The sequence below is a fragment of the Anolis sagrei genome, chromosome 1 (assembly GCF_037176765.1).
Source record: "Anolis sagrei isolate rAnoSag1 chromosome 1, rAnoSag1.mat, whole genome shotgun sequence".
Taxonomy (NCBI): domain Eukaryota; kingdom Metazoa; phylum Chordata; class Lepidosauria; order Squamata; family Dactyloidae; genus Anolis; species Anolis sagrei.
In genome coordinates this window covers 148,305,882-148,328,841 of record NC_090021.1, presented here as the reverse complement: position 1 = coordinate 148,328,841, position 22,960 = coordinate 148,305,882, and the positions used below count along the sequence as shown (strand labels likewise).

Sequence of the window (22,960 nt, the reverse complement as noted above, 5' to 3'; positions counted from 1 at the left end):
CTTGAGAATAACAACAACTCGTTGGAATGAGTGGTACAAAATCTTGATGCAGTTGCAGTAACTTGGTTGCTTAAATCAAACAGTTCTCTCTGACAGAATAACTTTTATATCTGAGAATCTCTTTAAACCACTGTTCTACTATTAGACACAGTATTCACTGGGATACAGACCCAAGACAAATGGCAATAAGGTATCTGTGAAACCTTTACAAGGCTCACTAAGGCACAACCCTCCTTTACTAGTTCTTCTAACTCAGTAAAGCTCTGGCTTCCTGCCTTCCCCTTATTCCAAAACCTTAGAGATTCTCTCAAAGTTCTCTCACTTCTGTCAGTTCCCTGCTCTAAAAATCCAACTCTCTCTGTCTCACTCCCAGACACTTCTCCCTGTCAGATAAGACAGCTCCCTTTCCCTCCATTCAGCTGACTCCACCCCTGATTGTTACACCCAATCAGGAGTCAGCCTGACTCCTCCTCCTTCTTTGCTCAACAACCAGGAGGCCAAACACTGCCATGCAGGCTTCGGCCTAGCCAGCTAAAAAGGTAGTTTTATTACAGAGAACAATGTGGTTATGTGCATGTATTGTAATGTTTTGGGGTTTTTTTTGCTTTTTAAGCCTCTTCCACTGAGTTTTTCAATGTTTTTATGAGTGATGGTCACTCATTGGCCTGATGGGTGTATTGTGCCCAAATTTGGAGTAAATTCGCCCAGTGGTTTTTGAGTTATGTTAGTCCCACAAACAAATATTACATTTTTTATTTATATAGATTGTGTATGTGTGTGTGTAAAAACATCCTCATGAAGTGATATGCAAAGGATTGCAGTGTATATTTGCTATAATGTCCAGGGACTTTATAGAAAGTAAGGTGATATTAGCAGGCTTAGAGAAAAATAAAGATTTGCAAAGTAAAATAATAATAATAATAATAATAATAATAATAATACATTGTAGGGACAGTCAGCTTCATTGGTTCCAGAGGTTCCTTAAAGGTTCCTTAAAGGACTCACTCTGAAGCCCAATTTCAGTAGCAAACCATGAAAACCCTTTTAAAATAACAACAAAATAATTTACTTTTTCGTTAAGGAATTTCTGCTACTGAAATTGGGACTGCAGCGTAGGAGGGGGTTAGAGACTGAAATAAGGGCCTTTGGGGGTTTCCATGTTTTTTTCCACACAGGAAAAAAACCCTTTGGAACACTCCACAACACCGGAATATGAGCTGAATACTGCACAGAGATATTTGTAACCTGGGGACTCCCTGTATATGCGCGACATGCTTCTGTGACATTTGCCAGCAAAATCAAATATGATCTAGTCTTCACAAAAAAAAGGAACTATGCTATTAGGATCTGATACTAATAACACATTTTCTCCCTTTTTAGAAAAAGGAAAAAAAGTCCTCTCTGTTTTAGAATGTGCTAAAAAAAACCCCTTTCAGTCAAGAAAAGGAAGATATTCTTTGAAAGAGACTGATCGAGGACAGAAAGCACCACACTGACCCCATGTCTTGTAGGGAAGGCCACCCACAGTGCCACTGGATGCATGTGACTTCTCTGTCACATCCTGAATCCATTTCCAGCCTGTGTGCAAGTTTGTACTCCCATTTAGAAAAGGCCGATATATTGGGAACACACATATGGAAACACTTTCAGAGAATCCGTTTCCATGAAATCCATTATGAGCCAAGTGGCTTCAGATGTGGTGGCGAGCCTCAGATTAGCCAAAGGGGGGATGAGGGGGAAGCCATACAAATCCACCCTTGCAGTCCTTCTGCTATTAATACCACCCTCTCTCTTTCGCTCTCTTACACACACTCACAACTTATCGCTGTCAGTATTGCCAGAACCAAAAATTAAAAAGAAGCCCAGACTGATATATCAAGTGCCGCCTTCCTCATCCCCAAATAGCAGCATTAATATCAGTATTTTTTTTTACCATAAATCAGGAAGAGGATTAATGTTGCAATAAATGCATGAAGCTTTCATAAGCATTCCCACCCTTGAAGAAAGGCGACATGTAGGAGGTGTAGATCAGGAAGCAGAATAGCTCCTTTACTCAACATAGATAGCCAACTAAAATCATTTGCCAGATTTCATAGAATCATAGAGTTGGAAGAGACCTCATGGGCCATCCAGTCCAACCCACTGCCAAGAAGCAGGAAAATTGCATTTTAAATTTCATTTAAGAAGATTGTCTGAACATCATTTGAAGCTCACAAAAACACTCTTAAAATGAGATACCTTCAGGACTCATTCCCTTGGCATATTTATGGCACATGAAAACCAGAAAACAAAACTGAATAATAAGTTTATAGGATTTAGACCAGTGGTTCTCAACTTGTGGATGCCCAGATGTTTTGGCCTTCAACTCCCAGAAATCCCAACAGCTGGTAAATTGGCTGGGATTTCTGGGAGTTGTAGGCCAAAACATCTGGGGACCCACAGGTTGAGAACCACTGATTTAGATTGATGTGTTTGGGTTAGGTTATCAGCAGCATAATTTGTTTCGAGTCAAGATTTCACAGGATCAAACTGAAAACTATCTGAACAAGTTGAAAGTTTAGCAGAGGAGTACTGGGAGAAAAACCACATGATGAAAAATAAGTTGGGGGCAAACTCTGATAGGATGAAGATGATACAGCCTTATCACACGGGGCAAAATAAGTGTCCTAGGATGCTTCTGTTCCAATTCACCCATGGAGCCCCACGCTGCCCATCATATGAAGTAGGATGACTTCTGGTGGTGCTTTGTTAGTGAACTGGGGTGGCAGCTTGGTAAGAGATTGCTGTCAACATGAAAGCATCTGTGTTTTCCATAAGGAACAACACAGCTACTCTGGACATCAGCCACTCTTTTCAAAAGTTCTCTGAAGTCCATGGAAATGTGAACCATCTGGGGGTTCTCCCATCCTTGAGGAATAATATGTTGTACTCTAAATGTCATATGAGGAGTGCCAAGAGGAGAAGAAGCATAAAGAAGACAGCATGTACTTCCTCTTCTGTCTCCAAATGCTGGGTCCATGACTGACATGCACATCACGTGTACAGTGAAGGCTCGGAGACAACACAGCTTCTTCTGCTATTAGCAAACCATAGCATGTTGTGACCAGGCCAGGCAACCCCACTGTACTAAATGTAAGATATTCAGACACATCCTTTAAAATGGGTAGTTGGTGAATAGATGCAAGGAGAAATAGAGCAGTACTTCCTTACTATTCTAGCCTTGCAATCACAAAAACGCACTGAAAATATGTGTCATAATGCATAATAGAGCCACCTCACCACAATACAAACTCTGCTACAATTACAGTAACTAAGAACATCATCAGACAGCATTAGAATGAAAGCAAGAAGACAATGTTGATGTACGACTTGCATACATCAACAGCAACAGAACTTAATCCATGTAGTCAGAGGTGCAGCAGTGGCTTGTATCATGTGTTCCCATCCTGATAAAACTGTGAGTGTATAAGAATCCAAGCGGGGAAAGAGGAAGATGCATGAAGGCATTTAGCATTTTTAAAAAACCAACGAGTAGAAACAAAACACACACACAAAAACATTCCAAAGCCATAGATAAAACATTACACGATGCAAAAGTCACCTGCGGGCTGAGAAAGGCGGTATACAAATACAGTAAATAATAATAATAATAATAATAATAATAATAATAATAATAATAAAAGAATGATCACTTCAAAACTTATCCGTATGCCACAGACACTCACCAGTGTTCAATGATTATGATATGTGGAATCGTGCAATACAAATGTGCCTTGCATTTCATCTCAACAATATTATGATCTGTTTTAATGGAAGAATCCTTCCTTCCTTTCATTTAAAAGTACTGGCATCAAACTGGTAGTTATTCACGCTTTTAAAGGAGGCAGAACCTTTCTTTCTCTTAAAGAGATGTTAACTGCCTCTTCGACCCACAAATTTATTTATGCATTTATATACAGCATTTATATTCCGCCCTTCTCACCCTGCAGGGGACTCAGGGTGTATTACAATGTAGACATACATGGCAAACATTCAATGCCATAGACACACAACACATATAGACAGATAGTCAGAGGCTATTTCACATTCCAACTTTTTCTGGCCACCAGGGGAGCTGTCGCTTCACCGTCCATCTGCGACACTGATGAAGTACTTCCTTATGCCCCACATGAGCCCAACCCAGTGCCATAACCAGGATGAACAAGAGTCCAGGACACAGGTGACCCATCAGACTTCTCCATGCTCTTGGTCCCTAGCTTCAGGTGTTTATCTCCAATTCCACACTAAGAAATTTACAAGCCTGGCAATTAAACTAGTTGCCTCCTTCAGGGCACCAGAGGACATTGGCCTAGCTTCAGGCATGTAGCCAGGGGGGGGGGGGGGGGGGGGCTTGAGGGGCTTCAGCCCCCCCCCCCCCAAATTCTCATGATGGTTCGCGAAAAGGCCTTACTGGTGCATTATTTAAACTGTTATGTTTATTCATATCACGATCTGATCACCATACTCAATATATCCCATATGCATGGGGGTATTGGGGTAATGATACAAAAGGTTTGCTAGGCTAGACCCTCTTTCACTCAGACTCAGCCCCCCCCCCCCCCGAAAATTTTTTAGCCCCCCACCGAAATGAAATCCTGGCTACGGGCCTGCCTAGCTTAAAGGACACAAAGTAAAATGAGTTCACCAAAAGCTGGACCATGGAAAGTTTACATGGACTATTTATCCTAGGGCCAATCTGGAGTGGTAACTATTGGGTTGGCCACAGAATGTTTTTTTTTTAAAAAATGTTATTAAAATTTAAAAATAATTAACTAAAAACAAAAGCCAACAAAATAACCAATTAAAAACAAAGAACCCCACAGACACTCAAATATAACAAAAAAAGTAATAAAATAATCATCATATCCTCTCTCCACACCCACCCACCCCTGCATCCCTCTCCATATGTGTGTGTAGAATATGTAAAAAACATTAAAAACACAAGTGACTTTCCCCCTTCCCCCACTGCAAGCCAAGGCATCTATCAAAGTACTTCTATTAATTGCATCAACTTCTGCTAAATATAGTCAAATATATCTGAAATTAATGCATACCCACAAGTAATATTAATACAAACAATTTGAACATTTTCTTGTAATTTCATTTTTTATCTCATCTCATTATTCCCCTTTTCCCCTTTTGATATAGATTCATCTTACTATATTTCAACATTTTCCTACAGAATATCTTATTATACTTCTGCTTTCATTCTCAATGCACCACCTTCACCAATCCATCCCCTACATCAGTGGTTCTCAACCTGTGGGTCCCCAGATGTTTTGGCCTTCAACTCTCAGAAATCCTAACAGCTGGTAAACTGGCTGGAATTTCTGGGAGTTGTAGGCCAAAACACCTGGGGACCCACCAGTTGAGAACCATTACCCTATATGAAAAAGTTATTATTTCATTTTAAATCTTCCATAGTTCTCCTTGTACTTATCCCAGTCCATTATCAATGTTTTTCTTGTACAGCAACTATTCCAAGCATCATTCTGCGTCACTTGCGGCTGCCATCCAGAATGCAGAGGAACTGAACAAACTTCTGGGCAGAGGCACCATCACCCAGGGAGGCATCCTGCCCAACATCCAGGCTATCCTGCCACCCATGAAGATGAAGAGCAATAAAGCCAAAGGGAAGCAAAATCCTCCAGTCTCCAGGAAAAAGGAATAAAACCCATGTTGTCTTCCGTCATTCGTTCACTTTTAAGAAAAATAGTTCAAATAAACCTTTTGATATTCAGGTATTTTGTTGTTGATTTTACAAAGTCCATATTTCTCAGTCAGGAAAGAGGACAGGTCCTCACTGTTGAAGACAGCAGGAGGGGCTCTCATCATCTGATGGGTCAGGACAGGTAAGCAACCTGTCCTTTCTCTGTGATTTCTGTGAATCACACAAATGGGTGACTGGAAAGCTACTAACCTTAAGTGTAGGTGTCAGACTACATACAAATACAACACAGCTTTCCAAGTAACTTAATCACTTGAAATCTACTCTATGGTGTGATTCAAGGTAACCAGGTAGCATCTCAACACACCACATCTAGTGGAACGCCACGCAGAAAAGCAGTAGAGGTCAATATTGCTCTAGCAGAGTGTCCTTTAGAGGGGGCTACTTGCTAGCCAGTTCATAAGACAATCTGATAGTGGAAGCCACTCACTTAGAAAATCTCAGGGAGGAAATTTACAGAATAATAGAGGAAAGGTCTAGGAGGCATCCTATACAACTTAGTCCAGTGAGTATAGAAGGAAAGGGACCCTTTTGATGTCCAAGCAGTGTAGCATCTTCTCCAGATCAGAACAGGGATCCTGGAAGAAAGATGGCTATGTAATGACTTGACTTAAAGTGGAAAGCAATCGCAACTTTGGGAAGATATGAGACACCAGGTTGTCAATTCAAAGCAATTGCAATTGATTGAGGCAGATAACCCTTGACCACTATGATGACTGGTGGAGTAGACTGTCTCTTATATACCAAAGGGAAGTGTAGGCGAGGTTACTGCCAAGATCTGTATCGCTAGAGCTCTAGATGGTTTTGAAGGTGAACTGTGCAGGAGCAGTAAAAACCCCATTTTCTGGGATTCAGAAAGATCATGAAGAAGAACCTAATTATTTCACATTTCAAATAGTGAAACAAAGATCAGTGCAAGTCCCCTCATCCTGGGATCTCAGGGACCTTCTAGACAAGCCCAGGACCTGTCTTGTAAATTAATGCAGAGAGACCTGGGTTTTCCCAGTTTATTCCTCCTTAATTAATCACCTCTAAATACTCAAAACTTAAGCTAAGTTTCAGGTCTTTAGGTGTGAGAGCCCTGGGACTGCTTCAGCAGGCCTGTGGATCAGTCCCCGCAGTCATGCAAGTTCTTCGGGCTCCAAAAAGCCCGGAATAGTGGGATGGTGCCCACTCCCTCCCCTTCAGTCCCCCATTTCAGCCCCAAAACTTACCTGAGAGGCCAGCCGGCAGCACAGGTCTCTCTATACAGTCCTCCTGGCATGAGAAAATGGTACATCAGGAGGTGGGGGGATTTTGTGCTAGGAGGCACAGTAGAGAGAAGCTGAAATGGGGAGCTGGAGGGAGGCTGGATGGCATCCCAGGTCAATCTTTGTTTGACCTGGGATACCATCTAGACACACCTCCCAGGAAAGCCCGGGGTTTGGGTGAGGGGTGGGAGTGCTTTAACTCGCTTCCTCTCGGGTTTTCAGTATAGTGTAGAAGGGCCTTCAGAATCCTTCCTTCTTCCTTTAGCACAACTATCAGGTTGCCAGATTGTTTGAATCTAGACAATTTGGTGGCTTTATTAGCACAACCCTCTGATTGCCAGGTTGTTTGAATCTAAACAATATGGTGGCTTTATTAACCACTGTAATAGATCAAACCTTTGCCGGCTAGGCCGAAGCCTAAGAGTCAGTGGGCCGAGTCTCCATCTTGATAGGGAAGCTTAGAAGAGCTGACATCTTGGGAGAGGCAAGTAGGCAGGGGAGGAGTCAGCCGACTCCTGATTGGTTTAAGCACCAAGGGGAGGAGTTGGGTGTGAGTGAAAAAGGCTGTCACTTCTGACAGGAGAGAGAAGGGTTTTAACAACAGAGAGAGAAGTAGGATTTTAGCAGAGTAGGATTTAGACAGGGAGAAGGAAGCTTTTGAGTGAGCCAAGCAGTTAGGGAATAAGAAAGGGACAAGGGCTTCAGTATTACTGTACTTGGAGGGTCAGTGAAGAAGACTTGTCAACTTGTATTAATAGAAAGTACAAGAGAGCTTATTGCCCTGAAGAGTAGACTGGAGAAAGTCTGGTTACTCTGTGAGACAGTCAGGGGGACTGATCTCAGGCACACACTGTTTCAGAGAGTTGAATAGTGCGAGGAAGAGAACTCACTTCAAGTAAAAGCTACATCTTCAGTAGAAACTATCTGTCTAATAAGCCTAAACCTCAGTAACTGAATTACGCATGTGTACCACTCATTTTATGAGCTGTCATATTCTCAAAGTTCAATAAAGCGGTTGTTAGTTCATCTTTAGCTGGTGTCTGCCTCAGTCTGTCGTACTCAGCGAAACCAAGTCAGCCTAAAAACCTCTTTACAGTCCAGTCAGCCAGTAAAGGAGCTCATAAAGAAGAATCAGAAGCCTGAGCGCATATTACCTAAAATACATTCACACCTTTGTTTCCTCAAACAATACAATTGAGGTGGCGGCGGCAAAAATCTACCAGAATCATCGGTCTCTAATATCTTTAGTTATTCCCTCATACAAATTCCTGTCACACAGGTGTGTTAAGGGACCCCTCGGTCCTTAATCCTCCTTACATTGGTGGCAGCGGTGGGATTGAAAGGTTTCCCCCCCTGCCAACAGCGGAACGGTCCTTCGTTAGTCCTTGTTTACAACCACATTTTAGAATTCAGATAATACACTACATTGTTATTGCTGAGTACATTCAAGTTGTTTCTCACTTAAAGTGATTCTAAGGCAAACCTAGCATGGGTTCTCTTGGTGATATTTCTTCGGAGAGAGTTTGTCACTAACTCCTTGAGGGGCTGAGTGTGACTATTGCCCAAGGCCACCCAGCTGGTTTCAAGGCATAGCAGTGATTTGAATCCTGGTCTCCTGGAGGTCTAGACCAACACTCAAACCACTATACCACAATCAAAAATAGAAGCAAAAGCTATGTGTCGCACTTGAGCCCAGGAGAAGGCTCACATTTACATTAAAACGAAAACATCCCATGTTAGATATTTGACTGAATGTTATAAATGGGAGAAACCTAGCCAAGAAAAGGAAGTTGAATGCCACTAAGGATCTCTCCGCCCTCCAAAAGAAACATGCAATTTCACTTAACCCCCTCCCTAAGAAATGTGCCTGTACCTGCAGTGCTCTAAATGACTGTAAACCCCCTCCCACCCCATGCTGAACTGCCCCCCATGGGTTTTAATTTCAGGAATGAGGTTTGAAGGATTTTTTTTCCATGTCTGGAATCAGACATTTTGTTGTCGATATAAAGAATTAGCATATTGTTTACAGAAAACCCAAAAGGACCGGTTAGAAATAAATCATTACCACAGTGAACCAGGCTGTAAGGCTTTACTCCAGTTGAAGTTAATATAATTTTAATGAGCTCTTCAGAAAAAGCATAGAGTGCTTATGGAAAATATCCCTAATTAATATCAGGCCTCAAATTAAGAATAACAAAAAAGGCAGTATCATTTGGTCTCAAGCTGGAACTCAAGTATATTTTGGCATCATTACTAACTGTTAGCAGCAAGTTCTGAAAACAGATGCAAATCCTGATATGTGGCCTAAATATAAAACATATTGCACAAAAAAGCTCAGATAAACATATATGATGCACTCACACACTGATTGCTGTATGTGATTTCCTGCAACAGTACCAAATATATTCCATTGAAGTTTTTTTATTTCCCTTTTTTTGCTATTATTTTAAAAATCTAAACTGCGAAAGAGTTCATGAGTTATCTTCTTTTTCTTTCACAGCCTCCCCTTCCTTTAAACACATTTTATAGTGAAAGAATTATAAAAGGCGGTACAAAAATTAGAATAGTTTATGGAATATGGAAGTGAGAGCTGAAACTTAATGGCATATGTATCTGAAAACCGTGCCTCAAATTCTTTAGGCAGAGGTGCAATCATACACCTAACCCTTGAACAATGAATTCAAGAAATGGATTGTATTTGCAGATCACTAAAGACATTTTGTGATGGGAAATGTAGTTTTTTTAAAAATAGCATGAATAGAATAGGATACTCCACAAAACTGGAGCCTTGCCTCCTGATCCCAGTTTTCTGTTTGATTTATATTGGAAAAGGAAAACATGAACAGAGATGGTACTTGGAGTGGGCTAATTTCTTGAAATTTTCTTGAAAGTAGTCCACTCCAAGAACCATCTCCGTTCAAGTTATCCATTTCCATCCTAAAGTGTTCTCATACCTAGATGACCCTCTGGTTCAGTTATAGTACAGACAAGCTGCAGCTAAGTATTACAGAGGAATTTTGGGGTCATCTACACAGCACCTAAAAAAGGCATGGCCCGACTTACCGGGCCAAAGAAGTTGTGGGGCAGGGCGTCCCCCACTGCCATTCTTGTCTTGGGGGGGGGGGCTTCTTTCTCCCTGAAGCTCCCTCTGATGGTGGGAAGGCTTCCTGCCGGCGGGTCAAGGGGCCAGTGGCCAACTGACCATGCCCACCACAGGTGAGGCCTGAGCTGGCCTCTCCCTCCTTGTGGGCAGCCTTCATAAGGCTGCCCCAGGCTCCCCAGCAGGCACTCGGCCTGCAGCAGCTGATCCATCCCACCCACCCTGCATGCGGTTTATGTTTGCTTTGGCAGTTACTTTTGTTGGTGTTTATCTTGTCATGGTTACGTGTTTACAATTACTTGTTTGTTTTATGTTCCTTGTCACAACTCCTTGTTGGCGTGGGGCATGGGCCCTGGATCTGGTTTGGTATCCCCCCTAGCAGTTAGGGGGGAACGCCCGGTGGTCCCAGGGGTGCCGAGTTGCGTTTGCCCGGTATTGTGCCGGCGGCATCTTGGTGTGTGCGGGATTGGGCTGCCAATGATCCAGGACCCATGCTTGGCTGCCAACCCTTGTTCCTGTTATCAATAAATGAGCTGTGGCCATTGTTCATCCCACATCTTGTGTGAGTGTACTTCTTGGGTTGGCGGTGGGAGGTGTATCGCACTTGCACACGCAACATGGGCTTTCCCAAGTAAAAAGATGGGTGGCTACATGATGCTAGCAGTAAATCTGAGCTGATTCACTACAGTGGATGAAAAGCATGGGGTAAATTTAAAGAAAGCATGAATTGAGAGCAATTAGAACCCTGTTAAACTTTATAATATTAAATAGAGCTTGAATAAACAATTAGGGAAGAGAGAAATCCAGCAGGTTTTTAAAAATGTCTCCGTTATGTGCTGAACCTCATATGTGCACATGCGAATCTGCTTGTACTTATATTAAGATATTCACATATTCACATATATGGTCCTGTGCATAACAGAGTGAATTAAAAAAACTCCCCCCCCCCCCCAGATGTCCCCCATCCACCCTCCATTTTGTTCCAATACAGAGGAAGCCTGTGAGGATGGTGGGGAAAGAAATCCTGGGACCACATGTTCTCAAGTCCTGGGTGTTTCTGTCCTCCATTTAAAATCCCAATTTTTGTATTGTCTGGAAGTGCCCATAGTGGTTAAGTAAGTTGTGCATTAGAGATTGGAGAAAGTAAGGAGACACCTAGGTATACCTGCTATTTTTAGCAGCTGGTGTACAACTATGTTTACCATAATGTCTACTTTAAACCAAATAAGACAATTAGAAAGAACACATAGAACTATTCTCACTGAGGGTCCATCTACTACACTCATCGTTTAATGCAGCTTCATGCTAACTTGAAAACCCAATGGTTAGATAACATATACTATGAAAGTGCAGTGCAGCACACATTAAGGATTATAATCTGACACAAGCAAAACTAGGTAATAGTCTGAAACAGAGCTCTTACTGAGTATTGGTGCACTCTAGTACTGGCTCTAGGATTACCAATCTAATGACCCACACAGTGATCTGCTTTCTTCTACATTGCTTTGAAATTAATCTAGTGGTCAGTATAGATGCATCCTGAGATTCCAAATATTTTCCCAAAATATATCTGAAATTAGTAAATGAACACATTTTCATTCACCTTTCTGTGCAATGTAGATCAAACACAAACTTGGGCTCAGGAGTGGCACATAGGACTGCCCCCATGACCAACAGAAAATACTAGTAGGATTTTGGGGGAGGGGGTGGACCCTGGATGATGGGAATTACAGTTCATCCCATATCCAGGGAGGACTTCCAGAGAGCACTGTGAACCCCATCAACGATGGATCTGGACCGAACCGGAAAAAATAAATATGGGTGAGGAAAGGTGGCTTGTTGAAGCCACACATTCCTGGTAGCCACACACACTTTGTACATTTCCTTACCCCACTGCACTGCAAAATGTAGGGATCTGGTGGTATCACCACATTTGGTAGAGATGAGAGAAAGTCCTTTCCAAATATTTACATATCCATCACATTTATGGAAATTGGATGTGGCCATTCTAAACCTTCTTTAGGTAAACTAGTCTATTCACAAAATGGATTTTTGTTAGCTCGTCATCAGTAGACATTTAGCCTACTGGTTGTACGTTATTAGACAGTAACTTACTCCAGACATATTTAACAGCTAAACTAGCCAATTGCTGACTGCTGAAAACTGACTTAGTGTGATATCCTGGTTCTAATTAAATCAGTTGCTGAACTCTCATCGACTTTAATGGGACCAAAATTTCTCCCTTTGTTTTAATATTTACTATTATCTTTCCTAAACATCCTCCTTGAGGCATGTACAAGGTTTCTAATTATCCACATGCATTGTTCATTGTCTTTGATCTCATTCTTTCTCTCCCACACACATTTATACACACAAAAACACGGATGAAGGGGGACATTTTGCTTAACCATATTAAGGCAAGCTTGGCCTGAGTTTACACAGATCAGCACCTTGTGGTGTTTAGATGTAGAGCTGATCCAGTTACACACTGATCTAAGTGTTCAGTGTAGATGAGCTCCCACTTACATACCAACATTATGTCACTGGTAGGTTGCTGAATAAGAGTTTGTTTTTAAAGCTGTTTTCAATTAAATTGTGTTCCAATATTATAATGTATTGTTGTTTACTATAATTTTATACTTTTATCTGTAGTTTTTTTCTAGATGATCTTGTTGATACTTATAAACAAATATAAACAAATCCTCCTCTTTATTCATTGCTATATCTTTCTTTCTAGTTTCCTGTCCCACTGTTCAATAACCACAAGCCTTGTGCTATTTCCATACCTGTTAACAATAACCTGTGTTTTAAACTGTGATTTTAAACTGTTTTCTAATCTGCTTTTTAATAACTGCTTCACTGGGGAGCTGTACTTCCCCTCTCAGGTGCTTGTGCCCCACTTTGTGCTGGTTAGTGATCGTAATAAAGTTTTATTGTATTGTATTGTGCTATTTCCAATATCTGTGAATTATTTCTTGCAAGCCCTGATGCTGTGAACTTCTTTCTTTATTTATGTTCCTTATTTTGAATTCTGAAATCCAAAATACTCCAAAATCCAAAATTATCCACACGAATGGCCTTTTGTTTTCTGGTGGTTTTGTGTACACAAAGTTTTCATGCACAAATGTATTTATTTATTTTATTAAAATTACTATGTGCATAATGTGTATATGCCATGTTTTATGCAGTTTAATAGGTTTTTAAAAAATGTTTCAGATTCTCTGAAGATGCAGGCAAATGTCAGGAAAAAATGCTGCTAGAATACAGCCATACAGTCTGGAAACTACACTACACCCCAGTGATTCCGGTCGTGAAAGCCTTTGGCAATACATTACTATTATTAGTAGTAGTAGAGCATAAAAAGTCTCATATCCCTACTTCTTTGACCACAAAATCAGTTTAATTCTCTTTGGGAAAGAAAATAAAAATACTGTATATACTCGAGTATAAGCCTAGTTTTTCATCCCTTTTTGTAGGCTGAAAAAGTCCACCTCGGCTTATACTCGAGTCAAGGTTATTTATTATTTTACATTGTGATTGTTATTATTATTATTATTATTATTATTTTACATTTATTATTTTACTCTATTTATTATTATTATTACATTTATCGTTTTATTATTACATTTATCATTTTACTCTTATTATTACATTTATTATTCTACTTTATTATTGTTATTATTACATTTATTATTTTACTCTATTATTATTATTATTATAACATTTACAATTTTCTTCTCTTTATTATTATTATGAGTCGCTTTCAGGCTGATATGGTCGGGATACAAATGTTGTAAATAAATAAAATAAGTAATTGAAGGATACTTAAGCACATTTACATCGAAGAAGCTTAGAATAATGGTTTAATCAGAGTTGGACAGTCTTATCTTAAATTTCAGTTTTATGTAAATATTCAAAAACATTTTCAAAAACCTCCTGATGTCTCAATTAATGTAATTTTATCGGTATCTATTTTTATTTTGAAATTTACCCGTAGCTGCTGCATTTCCTACCCTTGGCTTATACTCGAGTCAATCAGTTTTCCCAGTTTTTTGTGGTAAAATTGGGTGCCTCGGCTTATATTCGGGTCGGCTTATACTCAAGTATATATGGTATATATGAAGAAGAGACTAGCAAAAGAATCCAATCCTCCCCTGGTGTGCAAAGGAGGTTGCTTGTTTCCCTACTTTCAATTAATGGCATGACTTCCATGCAGTTTGACTCTTTCACGTGTGAAATAGCAATGCCTGAATGCATATTGACAATAAGCAACGGCTGCAGGGCAAGAAACTTCCACAGCTGGTGCAGACCAAACCCAGCCATTGCCCGCAGGTATTGCCAGTGGCAAAGCTGCAAGAAGAGCCAATGTGACAAGTCAGAATGACACAGACTATCCAGAGACTTGGACTGAAGGAAGATGTCCAAAAATGAAACCAATTGTTTTATGCCCAACTAAATTCAAAGGAGAGTTAAGAGTTATAAACTTCCAGAGGAAAAAGTAACCACTAGAACAAATAATCAAAATATGTGAATAAATAATTAAAGTGTGAACAGAACTCTATGGAATGTAGATTCATGTTATAAGCGAAAAGAATCCCAAATATGGCAACATTTGTCTGAAAAAACTCTTCCTATATATATGTCTGGGTGATTGGACTGGGTACGGAGCAAAGAGCAAAGAGCCCTGAATCCCTTCCCAGTTCAAGGTGTACCCCAATAAGGGAAGAAATATGAATAACTAGCTTTGAGAAGGTGCTGTCTGGAACCATTTGGTCTCCTGGACCGTAGTCTGAGATTTAATGAAGTTGGGCTTCTGACAAGGGATGACTTGCACCTCATAGAGGTTGGCAGGAATATCTTTGCTAAGAGTTCATAAACCTGATCAGGAGGGATTTAAAATGAGCTATCCAGGGAAGGGGACAATAATTTTTTAGAAGACAATATCTCAACTAGTACAGAGAGAACAGTGTAAAATGTTCAATAACTGAACAAAAAGAAGAGCATAAAACTTAAATAAGGAGCTTAGGGGGTGGCCCACAGGCTTTGGTATCTCTACAATAATGCACCGTTCACAGAAATAGACAAAATTAATTTAATTCATACAACAAAGCTAATATGATAAAATTGACACCACTGAAACCTGGTGGGATTAATGTCATAACTGGAATGTAGTAACAGTGGTATAATCTAAATCTGAGAAACAAACCATAATAGGAAAGTGGGAGTAGCACTGTATATGATGAATGTTACACCTGTAAGGACATCCAAGACATAAATGCTGGAAGAGAGAAACTGGGTAAAAATTAAGGGGAAAAGAAAAAATAGGGATATCTACTAAAGACTTCCAAGCAGTCCCGTAGCCAGGATTTCGTTTCGAGGGGGGGGGGCTGAATTTTTTTCGGGGGGGAGTTCGGGGGGGGGGCTTAGTTTCGGGGGGGGGGGGGCTGAGTCTGAGTGAAAGAGGGTCTAGCCTAGCAAACCTTTTGTATTATTACCCCAATATCCCCATGCATATGGGACATATTGAGTATGGTGATCAGATCATGATATGAATAAACATAACAGTTTAAATGATGCACCAATAAGGCCTTTTCGAGAACCACCATGAAAATTTCGGGGGGGGGGGCTGAAACCCCTCGAGCCCCCCCCCCCCCCCCCCGGCTACATGCCTGCTTCCAAGCCAAACTGGGCTCATGGATTATGACTTTCTGGAACAAAGGGCCACACATTCAGCAAGGAGAAATGAAATAGTAATGGGAGATTTTTAACCTGATACTTGTTGGAATGCAAACTCTGCCAAGAATCTTAGATCCAGGAAATTCCTCATGTTCCTTACAGACAGGTTCAAGGTCCAGAAGGTAGAAGAGGCAACAAGGGAGTCGTCTATTTTAGATCTGATCCTAACCAACAGTGATGACCTGATTAATAGGGTGAATGCAATGGGATCCTTAGATGGAAGTGACCATGTTCTTTTGAGATAAGTTAGATAGCAAAAAAGGGAAGTCATGCATAGTCAGACCCTGGATGATGGGAATCGCAGTAACCCCACATTCAGGGAGAACTTCCAGAGAACACTGTGAACCCCACTTGACCAAACTTGGTATACATGCCCTCTGTGATGAACTTTGCATACTGGAGAGGTTTGGGGGGCAATGACAGGAGATTACGGGAGATATATAGTCAGTGAACCCCACTGATAATATATCTGGATCAAACCTGGTACACATACCCCTCATAACCAAATTTAAATACTAGTGGGGTTTGGGGGGAATGGACCAGGGACTATGGGAGTGGTAGTTTACCCATATCTTTATGCATTTTCTAATGGGACCATTCATAAAATTCAAAACAAACAATGACTTTTTGACTAAATAGCATTACAAATTATCTAACATAGGCATCACTGGATAGCTAAGCTAGTTCTAAATAAATTAAAATATCTAAGGCCTCGTTAATTATATTCAAGGGTATTAAACGAACTGGCAGAAGTGATTTCAGAACTACTGGCAATCATAATTGAGATTTTTTGGAAAATAGAAGTCCCAGCAAACTGAAAGAAAGCAAATGCCCCATCTTCAAAAAGAGAGAGAAAAGAGGACCCAAACCATTACCGCCAGTCAGCCTGACATCAAGACCAGGAAAGATTCTGGAGCAGATAAAATAGACTATCTGTAAGCACTTCAAAAAGAATGCTATACTCACAAAAACTTAACAAGAGTTTCTGAAAAACAACTCATGTCAGACTAAACATATCTCTCTCTTTAAAAAAAAATAGAGTTACAAGCCGGGTAAATGAAGGAAATGTTATGGATATAGCATATCTTAATTTCAGTAAGAACTTTGACGAGGACCTCCATGATATTCTCACAAAGAAACTAGTAAAAGGTGGGCTAGACAATGCTTCTGTTAGGTGTGTTGGGAATTGGTTAACCAATCAAACTCAAAGGGTGCTTCCCAATGGGTCCTCCTCATACTGGCCAGAAGTGACCAATTGGATACCAGGGGGTTCTCTACTGGGCCCAGTGCTATACAACACCTCTAACAATAACTTGGACAGCATATTAGAAGGCATGTTTATAAAACCTGCAAATGACACCAAATGGGAAGGGATAACTAATACCCTAGAGGACAGTATCTACATTCAAAATTACTTTAAAGAGCCGAGCCCAAACTAACAAAATGAATTCCAACAGGGAGAAATGTAAGGTACTTCGGCAAAAAAATTTAGATGAAGAGATATAGGTTAGGTAACACCTGTCTTAAAACACTATAAATGAAAAAGATCTAAGAGTCTTATGGCAGTTCTATGGGGATTTGTAAAAAGGCACCATGATGTAATGGGTTGATTGGAAAGGCATGTGTCAGCAGCTGATTGAGCATGCCAGGAGCCAGAATTCTGATTGGCTACTCTCTCTAGCTTGATGCTGAGACAAATGGTTTTAACTGCCATTTTTATCTTAGAGAGTGAAGAGAGTGCTGACTGGAAACAGGAAGGAAGGAAATGGCTGCCAACTCTCTGAAGCCTGATCATTTCTAAGGCATGAAGCATATTTTAAAGACTGTTTATTCCCTCTGTTCTCTATAAGAATTTAGAGAGACTGCTGTATATATTGTTGCTCTGTTAGACCTTTTGTACTGAAGTAAAGTTGCTGTTACTCGTTACACAAATCTGATTGACATATTATTAAACTGCAGGGTATATTTTGGTTCAGAAACAGTGGTAAAGCTTCTGATTATTTACATTTACAACCTCCAACAGATTCTACACAGAAAAGCAGGTCTGACTCAGTGTCTGCTATGGCAATATGCTTTGTGGCCAACTGGGACTCCCTGAGAAGTCCAGTTGCCACTTCCCTCTCCCTCCGTGTCACTCCCTCCCTGAGCTGCCCTAGCCCAGCTGCCTTGTTTTCCACCTTATTGTTTAGCTGCGAAGCTAAACAATGACACACCAATTGAAATGGTTAGTGTAGATGTGCTCTTAGCAAACCAGAAGCTGAACGTAAGTCAACAGTGTGAGGTGACAACTTGTTTTAGAGCATGAGAAAATAAAAGAGATAATCTATTTGTTGTAAGATATTGAGTGTATAGGTCAAGAGTGTGTGATATAATAAATGGTGATAGACTGCTGATAGAGTGCACTTTAGGAAAAAAATATGTTATTTCACGCATATTTCAGGCAGGCCAATCGGTAATTTCTATGGTTCCCACAATACAGTTTCAAGATTTCAGTGAAACTGGCGCATTTAGGTCCCCTCCAACCAGCTACTCCCATAACAAAATACAGAAAATAGTAATTTCTTATGATATTACGACTCACTAAGCAAATTACTTCTAGAGAAATGGACCTTAAAAGTAGTGGTTCCCAAAATTTATCAGTTATGGAATTTCTTGACTGATTGGCAGGACCACAACGATCCCTGATTTCAATTTCATCCCCAAATTATTCTAGATCACTTTAGGCTAATTCAAATATATTTCCCAATGTCTTATGTAATCTGTGTAAACTTATTTAGTTTTGGAGTAACCTTTATTCTGATATTTTACAAAGAGTATTCCAATATCACAAATGCCTTTAATTTTAAAAATGTACAAAAACGAAAAAAAAAACTTCAAAAAGGAAACTTGAAATCAACGTGAAAAATTTACTATGTAAAACATAGTAACTACATATCTGCATTGTAATTTAAACACTGTCACATTCTCAGTGCATTGCCTAAGAGGAATGAGAGCCACTTTAGGATTATAAGTACAAAGACCTTTGACATGAAGGAATTAGTGAAACTAAGGTTTAGGAGGGAACTTTAAAAAATAAATATTTCACATAACAGAAGGCACCCCATGCCAAAAATGTGTGAAGGAGAGCAGGCTGACTTTAAGGAACTTTCGAATATTTAGTCCATAGGACCAAAAAGAGGAGTAGACTGGAGCCAGTTCACAGGGCAACCCTGATTATTTTTGTTGACCAGCAATTAGGGTAATAATACTTGCGAGTATATACCCAATAGGTAACCATGGCTTATCCTGTTTCTACCTGAGAGCTGGTTTAATTCAAACACAGTCTTTACCTGAGAGGCGTCGGGGTACATCGGTGATAGCAGGAAGCCCTGTACCTCGTGTGGAGGATAGGGGAGTTGTGGAATGAATGGATGGTGAAGTCATCTGGCTCAAGTATGATGGATAAGACTGGTCATAGGACCATGGAGGGGATGACTGTGCTTGTCTGGGGTCTAAAACAAAAACGAGAGAAAAATTATTTAAAATAAAAGACTAGTAGGCAGGAACAGCTGGTGGACTTGGAGTGTCCAAGTACAGTGGACTCTCGGAATCTGCTAGGATTTGGTTCAAGGACCCTCTGTGGATAACAGAATCCACAAATGCTCAGGTCCCATTACATACAATGGTGGAATAAAATAGTGTCCCTTACATAAGATAGCAAACACCAAAGTTTGCTTTTTTTGGATTAAAAAAATATTTTCTAAGAATAGTTGGTTGAATCCATGCAGAGTTGATGTATATGGGGGCCAACTGAACAGACTGCCCTCTGGCACCACAAGATGCAGAGCCAACCTTCAGAAATGGGGCTACAAAGTTGAATCCTTGACATGCAAGTGTGGAGAGGAGCAAACCACTGACCACCTGCTGCAATGCAACCTGAGCCCTGCCACATGCACCATGGAGAACCTTCTTGCAGCAACACCAAAAGCACTCCAAGTGGCCAGATACTGGTCAAAGGACATTGAATCAACTACCAAACTCACAAATTTTGTATTTGTCTGTTTGTTTGCTTTGTTCTGTTAGAAATGTAATATAATCGACTGGTTGCCCTGACACGACAAATAAATAACTGATAGGAATACATCAGAAGAAAATGCCTCGAAATACTTGGCCTCAATGGCAATAGCAACTCAAAGAATGTGTGCCACTCACAAGAGGTGAAGCTAAACATATACGTGGCTTCCTAGAAGTCTACGCTGAATTCAGTGTGACTTATTCCTGTGTACATGTGCACAGAATTGATTGCTCAAATGTCTACTTCTAACAACATCATCATACTTCGCCCATCGTATACCGCTTGTTCTCCCCTTTCAAGACAGTGTCCCATTACACAAAGCATGTGTACTTTCTGCTTGTCTCTATGGCAAAAAGGGACAGAAAGTGGCGTATGACGCCACCGTGGCAACACTGGAGGCTTCCTGTGTTGCTTCAGAACAATGGGAGGAAGCCTGGCAGTGGATGCTTCCCCACCCCCCCTCCCCCCGGCAGGATAGGATCCTAGGTAAGTTGGGCAATTCAGGGTGTGGGGCGACAGGTTCCCCATGCCCTCTGATGGGACACCACCGATTCACACACTATAGTTGTGGGGATGGGAGGAGAAAATGCACAGGCCGAGAGAATGATCGGTTACTGCACAGCATTAAACAAACAAGCAAAATGAAATGATTTTCAGAAGGTTACTAATATAAACAGTTTTCTGTCTATAAACAAGTTTGCACATTCTCACCTGCCATCCACTCTGTTGCTCAACCCCAGGTTAGTTATAACAGCAGAGAAACAAACAGGAATGTCCTACCATTGGAGCCTCTCTTACACTGAAAGCATCAAATAAGGTTGATCAATTTATTCCAGAGTTTAGTGCCCCACTGATTATAACTATTGGATTAAAATGTATTCGCCACTCATGCTATAAACAGGCAGATTATGTGTAAGCTACCAAAGCACTTCAACTAGGGAAAACTCTTTAATACTCAGCAGAGGCAGCAGGAAAGTCAAGCTACATTCATACTAGTCTTGTTCAAATCCCTTAAATCAGTATTGTCACCTGAAATCCAACCTGAAAGTCTGTCATAGGAAAAGTCAAATTGCTGGGATGTCACAGAACATTCTAACTTCAGTGAGGAATGCAACAGAAACAAGCAGTTTCCATGAGAGCAAGTGTGAGCATAGAAAACAAGATATTAACAGCAGTTTGACAGTGAAACCAATTGCCTGGAGAGGTGACAGGGTCTCCTTCTCTGGGCGTTTTCCTGATCGCAACACTATTGATGGAGATCCTGCACTCAGCAGGAGGCTGGACTTAAAGGCCCCTTCCGGCTCTTGATGAAAGGAAACATCAGTTTGACTAGAAAGTATCTCACATGGGCAGAAGATTAGCACTGGAAGAGTGATAACTTGGAAGCTGAATAAGAAGGTCTAAGGAACAGGGAATATAGGCAAGGTGGAAGAGAAGAAACTAACTGGTGTGAATTACAGAGAGCTGTCAACCCTCCTGTTTAAGGAGCTCCACTGGCTGACATTTATTTTCAGGTCCCAATTCAAGGTGCAGGTTTTGACCTACAAAGCCCTGAACGGTTTGGGACCTGCCTACCTGTGCGACTGCATTTCCATCTACGAACCCACACAACCTCTTCGATCTTAAGGAAAGGCTCTTCTCTCGCTCCCGCCCTCATCGCAAGCGCGATTTGTAGGGATGAGAGAAAGGGCCTTCTCTGTAGTGGCCCCTCGGCTCTGGAATTCACTCCCTGGAAATATTAGGCAAGTCCCCACTCTGGCAATCTTCAGGGAGGAGCCTGAAAACTTGGCTATTCCAATGTGCCTTCAATGATTGAATGTAAGATACTCTCTGACCAAAGTCTGCATAAAATGACCACAGAAGCACTTTTTTATGGCTTGTGCAATTAAATCCTACCTCATCCCCAGATCCCCTCCCTGATATTTACATCATCCTATCTCCCAGTGTTTTAAAATTTCATCTTTGAATTTGGCCCTGCCCAGTGTGATCATTTGTGTTTTAATGCTTGATTTTATATTGCTGTGTCGCTTATTTATATTGGTTTTGCATCTTATGCTATTTTATTTTCTGTTGTGTTTTTGTGTTATATTGTGTTTACTGTATTGATGGGCATGGCCTCATGTAAGCCGACCCGAGTCCCCTTGGGGAGATGGAGGCGGGGTATAAATAAAGTATTATTATTATTATTATTATTATTATTATTATTATTATTAAGAAACATAAGAGATGGTTCACAGACACAGTGTCAGTGATGCAGATGCTGTATCTACAAAGGATATATGCTTTAGATCAGGGGTCCCCAAACTACGGCCCGCGGGTCGTATGCAGCCCGCCAAGGGCATTTCTCCAGCCCGCGCGGCCTGGCCTGGCCATGCCCACCCGGCGTCGCTCCGCCAATTGCGGACACCCTCTGCTCCAGCCGCTCTGCCTGTGTGGGAGGGAGAAGCCTCTGCAGAGCAGAGCGGTCAGAGCAGAGGGTGTCCTCTGCAGAGCAGAGCGGACGGAGCAGAGAGTGTCCGCAATTGACGGAGCGGCGCTGGGTAGGCGTGGCCAGGGAATGCCAGCGTGGTGAAGGCAGGTGAACTACAACTCCAAAACTCAAGGTCAATGCCCACTAAACCCAGTATTTTCTGTTGTTCATGGGAGTTCTGTGTACCAAGACTGGTTCAATTCAAAAACTCCAAAACTCAAGGTCAATGCCCACTAAACCCAGTATTTTCTGTTGTTCATGGGAGTTCTGTGTACCAAGACTGGTTCAATTCCATCATTGGTGGAGTTCAGAATGCTCTTTGATTGAACTATAAATCCCAGCAAATACAACCCCCAAACGCCACCAGTGTTCACATTTGGACATATTGAGTATCAGTGCCAAGTTTGGTCCAGATCTATCATTGAGTCCACAGTGATTTATGGAGGCAGGTGAACTACAACTTCAAAACCAAAGGACACTGCCCACCAAACCCTTCCAGTACTTTCTGTTGGTCATGGGAGAACTGTGTGCCAAGTTTGGTTCAATTCCATTGTTGATGGGGTTCAGAATGCTCTTTGATTGT

At 41.1% G+C, this 22,960-nt stretch overlaps 1 protein-coding gene across 7 annotated transcripts in view; it reads right to left on the bottom strand.

Annotated features, from left to right (window-relative positions):
* RUNX2 (RUNX family transcription factor 2) overlaps positions 1–22,960 on the bottom strand; it is a 231,278-nt gene that overhangs the window by 57,654 nt on the left and 150,664 nt on the right. For 5 of the 7 annotated variants that reach the window (XM_060785384.2, XM_060785410.2, XM_060785436.2 and 2 more), the window contains one exon: positions 19,183–19,344. The exons of 1 other annotated variant lie outside the window; for it this stretch is intronic. In XM_060785384.2, coding sequence (XP_060641367.2) covers positions 19,183–19,344 — 162 coding nt within the window. Of the gene's footprint in view, positions 1–19,182; positions 19,345–22,960 lie in introns of those variants that run through there. One more of the 7 variants, XM_060785444.2, reaches the window with a different exon arrangement.